Source organism: Typopeltis vanoorti, chromosome 5 (assembly GCF_054136105.1).
Source record: "Typopeltis vanoorti isolate ZY-2024b chromosome 5, IOZ_Tvanoo_1.0, whole genome shotgun sequence".
In the NCBI taxonomy this organism is placed as follows: Eukaryota; Metazoa; Arthropoda; class Arachnida; order Uropygi; family Thelyphonidae; genus Typopeltis; species Typopeltis vanoorti.
In genome coordinates, this window is record NC_143553.1 from 75,918,022 (window position 1) to 75,932,100 (window position 14,079).

General features: G+C 36.6%; 1 protein-coding gene across 4 annotated transcripts in view; it reads right to left on the minus strand.

The window, feature by feature from the left end:
* Positions 1-13,194: 13,194 nt before the first annotated feature.
* Positions 13,195-14,079, minus strand: part of LOC150106550 (mannan-binding lectin serine protease 1-like) — a 202,399-nt gene continuing 201,514 nt past the window's right edge. For all 4 annotated transcript variants that reach the window (XM_090392524.1, XM_090392523.1, XM_090392525.1 and 1 more), the window contains one exon: positions 13,195-13,800. In XM_090392524.1, coding sequence (XP_090248650.1) covers positions 13,582-13,800 — 219 coding nt within the window. In that variant the 3' untranslated portion in view covers positions 13,195-13,581. The remainder of the gene's footprint in view (positions 13,801-14,079) is intronic.

Here is a 14,079-nt window from a genome sequence, read left to right on the forward strand (position 1 = left end):
TGTGTGTCATCGCTCGCTTTCTCTTTCACGCACACACGCACACGCACACATGCACGCGCACACACACGTGGCGCGAGCGAGAAATGTAAATAGGAAAATAAATTAAAAGATATGATAATGCCTGTCGGAACTATTGATTTTAGTAGTGATATTATGACCTTTTTCTTGATCACTAGTATTAATAAATTAAAGACTTAATTCTGTATGTTAGTCAAGTAAATAATCGTTTAATATCCGACGTTTCACTGACTAATATCTGTCAGCATTTTCAAAGAGTACACTGGTAAGCAATAGAAAGTAACAAAAACTAGGAAACTAACCGACAATTCTAAAAATTATATAAAATTATCACTGTGCGTGATACAATACGCGTGTCGCAAGTAGGTTTTATTTGTTGAGATATTTATTGTAATTTTCATGAAAGTTAATTTCTTTTTGAAATGAAATTAACTAAATAACAAATAAAATCCCAGAGATCTATCCCTAAATGGCTACCCTACAAGAATCATAAACAAGATTCTCTATAATGACATACCGCAAAGACAACGAGATGAAACCCAATACATCAGCTCTATAACAATTCCATTTGCTAGTACCATATCCAAAAAATTAGCTCTTCTTCTAAAACCATATAATATCAGAGTAAGCTTCAAACCTATTGAGATAATTCAAAAGTTTATAATCACCGAAAGATAGCCATCCTTTCTACAAATACTCTGGAGTTTATAGCACACTCTGTTCATGCGGTATCAATTACATCGGACAGACATCTAGAAGTTTTGAAACAAGAAAAAAAGAACAAAAAAAACAAGAAAAATAACAGACAAGATATATCAGGCCTTTCTTCCCACTTTGCCTCTACCAACCATAATATTGAATGGGATATGAGTCATATACCCTACATAGAAGAGAACTACCATTCCAGAACATTCAAAGAAGCTGCTACAGTCGCCCGTTCAACAGGTAACTTAAATAAGAATCAAGGCCTAATCCTACCAGATATATGGAAAACTCTAATCAGATCATTTAACCAAAAAGAAATGAACTTTCATGAAAATTACAATAAATATCTCAACAAATAAAACGTTGTACTTGCAACACACATATTGTATCACGCACAGTGATAACTTAATATAATTTTTAGAATTGTCTGTTAGTTTCCTAGTTTTTGTTACTTTCTATTGCTGACCAGTGTACCCTTTGAAAATGCTGACAAATATTAGTCAGTGAAACGTCGGATATTAAACTATTATTTACTTGACTAACATACAGAATTAAGTCTTTAATTTATTAGTGATAAAAGTATTTGTCACTTAATTGATTTAAATAAAAGTATTATGTGAGATGATATGAAAGGATAGCTAGAGGAAGCAAGAAAGAAAAGCGAGAGAGTGAATATTGAATCTTGGCTTAATTATTACTGGAATATTGCAGTCCTGAGTTAAGAAGGAACCTCCTTAGAATAGCCCTATGATAGCAAATGATTCAATGTGCAGGCTGTGTAGAAGAAATGGGTGTAAGATTTTGAAAGTGTTGCGTGACTTTGACGGCAGAAAACCCTTTGATTTTCTTGGATGGCCTAGCTCGAATGGAGTTGGCATCAGGAGCTTGGAGAAATTATACATTGGGATAAGGGTTAATGCATTCTAAATTAATGCGAGCAGTCAAGGAAACTAAATCATCATCATCATCAAGGGAAAATGGTGAAAATGCCCGTAAAACGTGCAGCTACGATATGCTAACGTGACAGTCATGTGAATATCATTAAAGTTGCCCAACCGAGTCAGGTACACTACAGGTATAAGTATATGGAAAAGCCAGGAGGTAACTTGTTTTGTCTATACAAAAATGCCAAGAGCATCAGGAACCAAGGGTTTGAGTTCGTTGCCTGAATATATTTTCCCATAAGATTATGGACATTAGTGAAGCCCCAATTTCAAAGTCAGATGTAGTCACTCGAATCGAGTATAAAAGGTATATAATACTTATAGGAAATATATAATTTAGAAATTATATATTTATAGTGCATAATTGATTCCAGTTAAGGAAGAAACTCATGAAATCAGTAACAGTAACAAAGTCCCATATAGCAGTGAGGTTTGAGGCTATTTGGTATGAAGGCAAGGCTAACAGGATGAAATATATGATATGTTGCTACAGACCTGTGTTCAGCTGCTGGGGACGATCAGATACATCACAATTTAAATTTCCCTGGTGGATACCAAATGAGTAATCATTATGGGTGAGTTAAATTATCCAATTATTGATTAGGTAGCAGAGAAATCTCATGATAAGAAAGTGGAATTTGTTGAACTGTTGGGAGAAAACTTTCTCAAACAGCGTGTGAAAGAGATAGGCCTGTGTAGCTTAGTTGAAGTAGCACTTGAGTTCTCTGCACTTAGCCGCTCAAAGTTAGACCTAGGTTCTAGTCTAGTCACCGACTGGAGGAACTTTTTCTAAGCCTATCTTCGACCGGTTCCCGAGTTAGTCGAAGTCATGGGCAAGCGAATTTTTCCTCCTGGAAACTCAGGTTTTTCATCCCGTAAACTCAAGAAAATCAACTGTAGCACCCTCATTATTTCAGACAATAACATTTTAATTTTTAATTAAAATTAAAATATTATTGTCTGAAATAATGTTATTGACAAATTAAAAATGTTATTGACAATAACACTTTTAATCTGTACGAATAATCCAACTTAAATTGATTTGTAAGCTACAAAAACTGACACTTACAGGAAATTAATTGTGTTTACAGTTTATGGCGGTGATGGTCTGTTTTATTGGCCGCTTTTTTATTTAGTATAAGCATTTTATTTATAATTCTGTACAGATTTGTATTTGCTTATTTTCAAATAGTTCTTATTTGGACATTGTGCGGTACAGTACCAGTACGTGGATGTTATTTCAACAATTATTAAAAAATAATATCCCTCCTTAGAATGTGAGATATTTGATTAATACGTAAAATATATAATTAAAGATAAATTAATTTTTGTTTCTTTCCTTAAGCCCTTAACAATGTCAAAACGAAAGTGCGTTTTTAACAATGATTATTCGAAAGAATGGAATTTTATTGCAAAAGGAAAACATAATGACGAAGTTGAATGAAAAATCTGTAGACGAACATTTAGTATTGCACATGCGGGATGATCGGATATGACAAAGTGTGAAAAAGAATGTCTCGACTCAAAATTCCGAAATTAGCATGTTTCGTTCATGCTTTGTCATACCGATATGACAAAGCGTGAAAAAGAATGTCTCGACTTGAAATTCCGAAATTAGCATGTCATGCAATTTCTTACCTTTTAGTGGAAATTTTCCTGTATTTGGTTTTCCAAAATTTGGCAATCCTACTCTTGGATGAAAGAGAATACCAAGTTTCTTGGATGATTAGGAGGCTATTCATGTGATGTGTTTATGCCAGGAAAGACTGAAGGTAAACGTTAGGCAAGGCAAAGAGATCTGATTTTGTCTGGTGATTTGTGTGTTACTAAGGGTAAGGATAGGTGAGCTGGGATCCCTTTTGTGTGAGAAAAGGCAAGACTGTGTTTTGGTGGCATTGAACATAACACGGTTGTACATGCTTTATTGGAGGATAGTATGCTGATCAAAGCTTAAGGCACTAGTTGCAGATGATCTTGTAGCTTGGGATGTCAGAATATTGCACAGTTTATCCAATGAGTAGGATGAGTAGAGAATACCGTCATCGACAAAGCTATGGATGGGATTAGTGGAAGCACTACAGCATTGCGGTGAAGCTCAAAGAGAAGGAGCCATCTACCATAACTTGCAGAGAATGACCAGAGAGAAAGCTCTCTCTCTCTCTACCACCCAATTACAGATAGTAACAGGGAGAGTGAAGGATGTCAGTTTGTTTAGTAGGCCTTGATGCAACACACACAGTGAAAGCTCTGGAAATGTCAAGGATGGACGCACAAATCTCTCCAAACCTTTGATATCAGCCACAAACTCACAAACAAGTGAGTTTTTACTCCCAGAAATTCTAGTTTTTCATCCCATAAAGCCAAGAAAATTGACAGTAGAAACTACATCATATTATCTCAGAAAATAATATACTATCTTAGGATAAGGGACCATGATATGGCAGCACTGGTCTGCCATCACTGTTATAAATGGCATCACCAAATGCCATTTATAATAGTGATAGTCTTATTCCAGCTATCATTGACTGGTTGTCAGTAGAGATTAAACTGGTCCTTTAGTCTCCAAAAGTTAGATGTGGCTAAAATCACCTCTTTGCATACCATAATCTGATTAATTAATTAGATGTAAAGAACAGCATAAGTTTCTAAATGCAGCTCATACTATGTAATAATGCTACTGCTGAGTTGGATAAAGGGAATTGATATACTATGATAATATAATAAATTTAGTTTAATCCTTTATCCAAGTGTGAGCAAACAAAGTTTGCACCTGAAAGTATCTTCAGGACTGGGGTAAGGTGGTGCAACACCAGGATGACTCCTTGTAAAGGTGGAGCAAGCTACTATCACTCCAATCTCAGTATCTCCCATAATGCAAAACACATCTCCTTGCGGATATGTCTAATGTTATGCATTAAGGAAAGGGCACTACCCAGACTAGTTTCGACTTTATTGAGGGCACACCATTTGGCAACTCCTATAGGTAGAGATGACCTTGCTAACGCTTCTGGCTGGTATCTCCACTTGGGCCTGGCTCCCACTGAAGAGACCTCAATAAAGGTCGAAACTAGTCTAGGTAGTGGCCCTTCCCTTAATGCATAACATTAGACATATCCGCAAGGAGATGTATTTTGCATTATGGGAGATACTGAGATAGGAGTGATAGTATCTTGCTCCACCTTTGCAAGGAGTCGCTCTGGTGTTGCACCACCTTACCCCAGTCCTGAAGATACTTTTAGGTACAAACTTTGTTTGCTCATACTTGGATAAAGGATTCAACTAAATTTATTATATTCTAACCAAGTGAAAAATAACCATTCAACAAAATACTATGATAATGTTGAACTTTGCTCAAGTACTTGATAGAACCCATCTGAAAGGCTGTTGCATAAATTGAAGAATATGGGATTAGAATAAAATCTATTGACTTGGATAAGTACATGGCTGATCAACATGCATCAAAATGTAGTATATTTGGGGATATAAATGTAAACTTGGGAGATAGCAAAACATTTGGGCATTCCAGTTAAGAAGAGTTATATGTGGAACTAAAAGGCAGGTGATTATGATTAGGAGGCAACTTGAAGCAGTACCAGGGCATAAAGATCTACAAGGGAAGGATGTGCAGTGCATGGCGGATACTCAAGTGATATTTGGAGAATGCAATATCACATTATATGCACAAAATCAGGAGGGCAAATTGAGTAGGAGTTAGATGAGTAATATCATTAAGCAAGAGTTGCAAAAACGATGTTGCAGAGGGTATATAAGGAGAAAGGTGACCAGCTAACTCATGAGCAGTACAATGAACAGGCAAGAAAGGTGACCAGCATGGTAAGAAAAGCAAAATCAGATTATGAGAAGTTAGCCAAGCAGGCTAAAGGAAATCCCAAAGAGTTTTCCCTTTTGTGGCAAGTAGGAAGAAGAATGATTATGGAAGGATAACTTTAATGAGTGCAGATGGTAAAGAGGTAAGATAGGCAGACAAAATCATTGAGCTACTGAGTGACCATTTGGCAAGGGTATATCTTCCAAGTTAAGACATTGTTAATGCAGAGATGACAGGGACTGATGTGAGAACAGTGGTTGATGAATTGGAGTTACTTAAAATATCACGTAATCTGAATGCAAATACAGCTGTGGGATTGGATGGAACTGGCAATGCCTTTGACAGGGCTGTTTAATTTAAATCTCAGCGCTGGCACAGCCTCAGGAGCATGAAAGGAGAACCCTTTTCCAATCATCTACAGTCCAGAATGATGTGAAAGGCACCAGTCCAAATGTCATTTGACATTGAGGGGGGGGATGTATAGGCATGTAAACTAAGGCATGTAATTCTCTATGGATGGTTCTAGTTCTGACAGATGTTCCTGAAGCATTTTCCAGGTTGATTGTGAGGCCCACTGCTGATGATGATGTGCAGATGTTCAAACATTCCAAGACAGAGCTTGGTAATCTCACAGTCAGTGAATATCAGTGGTCCACCAGGGAGTATCTTGTCATGGTAGCACCATAGCTTTCCATCTATGAATGACATAAGCAACAGTGGATTTTGATATACTGAGATGGGTAGCAATGTAATGGACAGAAAGACCACCGGTTTAACACTCAAATACCATCCCACATTGGAAGTGTGCTTGTTCAGCTGAACAGGCACATAACGTGTCCAAATACTTTTGCAAACCTGGTTGCGTGTATATGTTGCCATGAATTTGGTCATCATAAATGCATGACAATAAAAACATTCAAGCCCCATGCACAAACTTTGTTAAAGGATTAAAACAATAATATAATTTTTTGTATCAAATGCTGATGGTAGGGAGGTAACTGAATCAGTTGAAATAGTAGAATTACTAAGTGAACACTTTGCAAGAGTATATCATCCAGGTGGTGATACTGCAGAAATGAGAGCTAAAAGCTTATATGGGAACTGAGGTAAATGAAATCGAGGTGCATAGCATATTACAGAATCTTAATGCGAATACAACTGTGGGATTAGATGGTATACTAGCACGAGTTTTAAGGCATGCAACATGAAGCAGCAAGAGAATTATGAGTGCCCTTGACCATATTGTTTTTAATCTAAGTCTCAGCTGTCGATTAGTCCAGAGGGGAAAATAGTTCCACTGCATAAAGGAGGCTCCAAGACTGATGCAGCAAATTATAGTCAGACCACAGAAGCGAGAGCTATCGTTGGCAGACTGCCAAGAAGAGTCAATTCATGTTGAAGGGGAGAAAGAAATAAGGCAATGTACGAATTGGTCACCAAGACGCAAAATCACGTTATTTATACGTAAAATTTTCAAACTGTTATACATGCAAAATAGTTACCATTTTACAAACTACAATGATCATAAAAGAGAAGTTAATTTTCCAATGCGTAATAATAAACATTCATCCCACAATACGGATTAATTACCCTATTATGGGAATGGTTTCTTCTTCTTTTGACATGCACAGAAGTGTCAAAGGGTCTCGTATCTGTGGGTGTACTATACCTACTAATCGGCATATTAGGAGTTGTTAAACGTATTGGAGAAGTTGGTCAAGAGAAAAATACAGCAATGGGTAGATGGAACAGGATACTGTATGGGGGGGATCATAGTTTTGTGAAAGGTAGGTCATACTTCAGTAACTTGCTCATGTTTTATAATACAGTGATCACAGCTAAGTTGGATAAAGATAATGGAAATTGTTTACAGTGATACTGCTGGACTTTGCATAGGCTTTTGAATTCCATGAGGATACCACATGGAATTCTAGTCAGTAAACTGCAGTACATGGGGATGGATATAAGGTTGGTTAGATGGAGAGATATCAGAGAGTAATTTATTCAGGAGTAGAGTCCAAAAGAATGACTGTGACTAGTGGTGTGCCACAGGGTTCTGTTCTAGGACTGCTACTGTTTAATTTGTACATTAACGATATAGGAAGGGTGTGAGACTAACTGTTCAATTATTTGCCAATGATGCAAAGTTGGGTAGAGCAATAATTAATACAGATCATGTCAAAATTTTGCAGGATGATTTGGATAGATTGGCAGACTGGGTATCAGTCTGCCAATCTATATAGTTAGATTGGCAGACTGATATATATATAGTTAGTAAGGCTGTTAGAACTAGGTTTTTTTTTGTTTGTAGAGTTGTGAATGAGTGGAATAGGTTGCCAGAGTCGTCTGTTGTGGTGCCATGACTGGGAATGAGTTCAAAGCAAAGCATGACAAATACTGTGCAAAAGGAGAATGGATATCAGTTTAACGTGGCAAAGTGTAAGGTTATGCATTTTGGGGTGAAAAGATTGCCAGGTGTATACCACATTGGTGGGACTGTACTCCAGGAAATTGACAAAGCCAGAGACTTGGGAGTGTTGGTGGATAGGGAGTTAAAATTAGGGGGCACATAGCAAATGCTCTAAAGCTGCTCATCAGATTACTTGGTTACTGAAAAATGCTTTGACAAGCAGAGACAAACAGGTTATTGTTCCTCTTTATTGAGCCTTGATAAGACCCCATCTTGACTACTGCATGCAGATCTGGATCCAGAGGCAAATGACCAAGATAGTAGCTGGTCTTTAAATTGAACCTTATGAGAACAAGTTGAAGATTTGAGGGTTACAGAAACTGGTTGATAGGTGGAAAAGGGGGGGGGGGGATGATATGATTGAGACATACAAATTACTGAGGGATTTTTACAAGATTGATTCAGAGTAAAGTTTTCAGAACAGGTCTGGTGGTGGGAGAACTAAGGGCCATCCATGGAAACTGAGTAAGACTGTAGTTAGTAAGGCTGTTAGAACTAGGTTTTTTTTGCTTGGAGAGTTGTGAATGAGTGGAATAGGTTGCCAGAGTCGTCTGTTGTGGTGCCATGACTGGGAATGAGTTCAAAGCAAAGCATGACAAATACTGTGCAAATATTGAATAGTTCTTGACATGATGTTTAGGGCCTCCTTCAATGAGACTAAGAACCTCTTAGAGTAGCCATAATAATTTGCTTCCTGTCCAAACAAACAAAAAAAAAACTTGCCTTTGTATCCCTGTGTTACACATATTTATCACATTACATACAAGGGGTTTCATAACTAATGAGCATCTGTGTTACCAATTATATATTTGGTTTAATCATTTATCCAAGTGTAAGCAAACAAAGTTTGTGCATGAAGTATTTTCAGGACTGAGGCAACTTATGGTAAAGAGACCTCAATAAAGGTGGAAACCGGTCTGTGTAGTGACCCTTCACTTAATTCATAGCATTAAACATGTCTGCGAGGAGATGTACTTTACATTTAGGGATACTAAGGCAAGTGATGAGAAGTTACACCCTTTGCCACGATTTGTCCCAGTCCTTAAAATACTTCAGGCACAAACATGGTTTGCTAACACTTGGATAAAAGATAAAACCCAATATATAATTAGTAGCATAGCCAAGTGAAAAATTTCCATCAACTTATCTCTAATCCAGAGAATTTTAATAATAAGGTATGACTCCTTTTGGCAACTGGTATATGAAAATATGACTTCTCCATTACTTCCACCTTAGTATCACCACCTCTGGTTCTGGTTCCCACTGATGAGACCTCAATAAATGTCGAAACCGGTCTGGGTACTGATCCTTCCCTTAATGCATAGCATTATACATGTCTGCAAGGAGATGTGCTTTGCACTATGGGAGATAGTAAGGCAAACGATGAGAACTTATACCACCTTTACCATGAGTTGCCTCAGTCCTGAAACTTAGTATCACCACCTCTATGTCTGGCTCCCACTGATGAGACCTCAATAAAGGTCAAAACCGATCTGGGTAGTGACCCTTCCCTTAATGCATAGCATTAAACATGTTCGCAAGGAGATGTGCTTTGCATTATGGGATACTAAAGCAAGTGATGAGACGTTATACCACCTTTGTCATGAGTTGCCCCAGTCCTGAAAATACTTCAAGGGCAAACTTTGTTTGCTTACACTTGGATAAAGGATTAAACCAAATATGTAATTGGTAGCATAGCCAAGTGAAAAAACTTCCATCAAGAGCATTTGTGCTCTTTCAGTATTTTAAGTATATTATAAAATACTAGGGGGCTCTGCCCCCCTGATGGCTATGGTGCCCAACCCCCCATTTTCCAGACTGGTAGGCCAGTTCTCTGTGAATTCTGATGACTCGAATTTTGAAGACTCAACACTCAAGGTAGCCTCTGAGTTTCAAAACGTTTCAAATAACTTGACAAAAACGTTACAAAAAAAGTTACAGCCTACATTCGTTTCCAATTTCAGCTTATCATTTTATAGTATAGAGTAGATTATGTTTATTTATAGTTTATAAAATTAGCATCTATCCTATATTGTCTTTATAATCTTTTACACTCATCTGGCATATTTTTCCTCAATGAGAGCAATTTTAAGTTCTGGATAAGACAGATTTGAAGGTGGAGTTTAGACTTAAAAAGAATTTGTAATGAAGAAGATTAGCTGTGTCTAAAGGAATATTACATAGACTTCTATTTATCACCAGGAAAAAATCCATAACAGGAACAGATTTAGATGTAACAGCAAAATTAAGACCATTGGATAAGGCATTAACTTCCTCCTCTACAGAGAGAGAGAGAGAGAGAGGGTGTCCTGAAACATTAATAACCAAGTCACTGCATCCCAAGAAGTCAGAAACTGTACTGTCATCCCTTATATCAAAGATATTTTGAGAATTTCACCCAACTACTTAGTTCTGTTGGACTTAATGTGACTTTTCATCGACTCTATCCTATATAAATGTTTAACAAATAGCTTGCATTTGTGGGCAGATTATGGCTGTTCATTCATCATGATGAACATTTTAACTATGTTTGATTCCATGAGTGAGATCAATCAGGAATTGACAAACATGCCATCTCCACCAAAGAGCGGGTCCTTTGGAAGAAGGCTAAATTCCTACACAAAAGCCATTTTCTTTTAACACAATAATAATTATCATTGCATGAGTACCTCCATAGAGTGGAGGTATTCATGCAATGATAGACAAAGCACTGACAACCCATTCTGTTCATTCACCACTCTCCAAGAGAAAAAGCTAGTCCTCACATCCTTGCTAATTCATATTTTTACTCAATTTCCAGGGATGACTCCTTTTCTATCTTCTCTAGCCAAGTGGCAAAATATTATGCAAAGATAGTGTGAACACTTACTTCATTAGAAATAATGGAGTAACGTCATCTCCTGCATGGGAAAATTTCTTCTTCTTCACATCCACTACCCTTAGACAATTAAAAATGTGTGTGTGTGTGTGTGTGTGTGTGTGTACGTGGGTGTTCTGAAAAGTTCTCGGTCTCAACAATAAATGGCAATACTATCGGCAAGATTTTTTTTTCTAAGTTGATACATCTCTCATAAGCATCCATGTGAAATTGCAAGTCATTCTATCAAGTAGTATTTTTTTTTACAGCTGTCGGAAGCCAAAGTGTTGTTTATATCCCTTGAAATGGATAAAATTTGAGTATCATGCAGTTATAAAATTCTTTGTAAAAGAAGGTTTAATGCAAAAAGAAATTCATTCGAAGTTCATAAAAGTTTATGGGCACTCTTCTCCTTTGTTTTGGACAATTAGGAAATCGGCTACCAAGTTTAAACGTGGTCATACCAGCCTTGAAGATGATCCACGTGAAGGACATTCAAAAAGTGTAACAACACCAGAAATCATTGATCAGTGCACGATATGGTATTGGACAATCGGCGAGTTAGAGTGCATGAAATTGCTGAAAACTATAGGCATTTCAAAAGAACATGTAGGATACATTTTGTATGAAGAATTGCAAATGAAAAAGCTTTGTGCAAGATGGGTGCTGTGCAGATCAAAAACGCACTTGCATAAAAATCTCTGAACAGTGCTTATAGCGTTTTAACAATAATAAAACTGACTCTGTGTGTCGATTTATTACTGTGGATGAGACTTGGATTCACCATTATAACCAGAATCGAAACAACAGTCAAAACAGTGGACAGAAGCTGGTTGTTCCTTGCCAAAGAAGACAAGGTCATGGCATCAGTGTTTTGGGATACTAAAGGCATTTTGTTTATTAATTATCTTGAAAAGAGTAAATCAATAACCGAGGAATATTATTCCAATCTTTTAACCAGACTAGACGAAAAAATTTGTGAGAAAAGACCCGGTTTGCAGAAGAAGAAATCATCTTTCATCAGGACAATGCACCTGCCCACAAAGGTGTTTTGGCAATGGGAAAATTAAGGGATCTGCACTATGAATTACTAGAACATCCACCCTATTCCCCAGATTTGGTTCCCTCTGACTTCTATGTCTTCCCAAAACTAAAACTCTTCCTCGTTGGTCAGCATTTTATTTTGAATCACGAGGTGATTGCAGCTGTAGAGGGGTATTTTGCAGATCTTACTGATAACCATGACAGGGACGGGATAATGGTGCTGGAACATTGCTGGAATAAATGTATTAGTCTTAAGGGAGATTATGTTGAAAAATAAAAATAATATTGAAATTATAAATTCGTTTTTTCATTGTTAGGCCAAGAACTTTTCAGGCCACCTATGTATATATAATATGTTCATAAAATTTTGCTCATTAAAAACAAAAAAGTACTTGAAACTATGCGTCTTTCTCTGTCATTTATGTGGAGCTCACAAATTGTCTCATTTGTTGAGTCTTCATTTTGTTACTTATGCTTAAGTTTTATACTGATAATGTTCTTGATACTTGGGAGAAAATTCTATGAAATGAAACATCATTCCACCACGAGTTTTGAGAGAATGTCCTAGGGAACTGGCAGAGCCTTTGACCTACCTTTTCGATGAAAGTCTGGCCGCAGGAAAGGTGCCGACGGAATGGAAGGAAGGCAAGATAGTGCCATTGCATAAGGGCGGTAGCAGACTAGAAGTGTCTAATTATAGACCAGTTTGTGTGTCATCAGTAGTTAGTAAGATCTTGGAGAAAGTAGTGAAGGACCTTATACAGCATTGGGCAGATGAGAGGGCAAAATGTAAGGTCTTGAGGTTTGGGAAACATCGATGGGACACTGCATACGATATGGGAGGAGTTATACTGGAGGAAGTAGAGGAGACAAGAGATCTGGGGTTCATGATTGATAGAAACCTGAAATTTAGGGGACATATTACAAAGGTGGTGAAGGTAACACAGATGATTGCTGCAATAATGAGAAGGACGCTGACCTGCAGAGATAAAACAGTTATCATTCCGTTGTATAAGACCCTGATCAGACCACACTTGGACTATTGTTCTCAGATTTGGTCCCCAGGATTTGAAGGGGATAAATTAACTGTGGAAAGGGTACAAAGGTGGATAACAAAGATGGTTTCAGGACTGTACAATGATAGTTATATGTACAATGATAATCTCACATAACAGTGAGATTATTAAATCTCACTGTTATGTGAGATTTAATAAAATAGGAATGATAGTAGGATGATGAAATAGCATGGCATATCCATATTTTAAAATAAGATATTGTCAAAATATTCAAGAGCATCTTTTTTTCAAACTGAGCGACATGTTATACATGAAAGTAATAAAGAAATTTATTGCTGCAACTTATAAAAATAGTGCATCATTACACATTTCAAGTGTCGGCTTATATTAAAAATTAACACATTTATAAATTTCATAAATAAATAAATAAAGAGTTTCCTTATTTAATTTGTTAAACTATGTAGATTTCAATGATTCTATCTATATAAATTGAGGCAGTATCACAGCTGGTCCAAGATTACTTCTTATATTCTGGCATAAATTAAAGTTCTTGTAGCAAATAACCACAGTAGTATGGTTGCACATTGTAGAAACTCTTTATTAGCATTTGACCATTTCAACCATATTTTCAGGGCGAAAAATGAGAATTATAAAAGATCTGATGATTTTTGCATTCTTAGTGTTGTTAGTCTGTAGTTTCAAAATCTGATGATACCTTTAATCCATTGATGATAATTACTAACTTTTGTATAAAAACCATATTTTCCTTCACCACCACATCCTTCACCCCAGCTAACAATTCCAAGAAGATACCAAGAATCGTTAAATTCCATTACAAAGGGACCTCCACTATCACCTTTACAGGCATCACCAATTATTTCTTGAGCATATCCAGCACAGAACATGTTACGTGTTACCTGAAATGTATAACAAAATGTAAAGAAAAGTAAAATAAAATTACATTATTACTATATTTAGAATAAAAATAATCTTTGTACAATAAATAATAGATGGAGTGAGGCTAAAAATTCAAGAGAGTAATTTTATCAATTTATATGGGATAGTTTGGTTGAGATGATAGTTTAAGCAGCTTAGTATGCTAGCTATGAGGCTAGCATACTAAGTCTGTTAATTATAATTATGTTCTGCAGCATGTTAACTGTTGTCTGTTTTTCAGGAACCAAAAATTTTAGCTT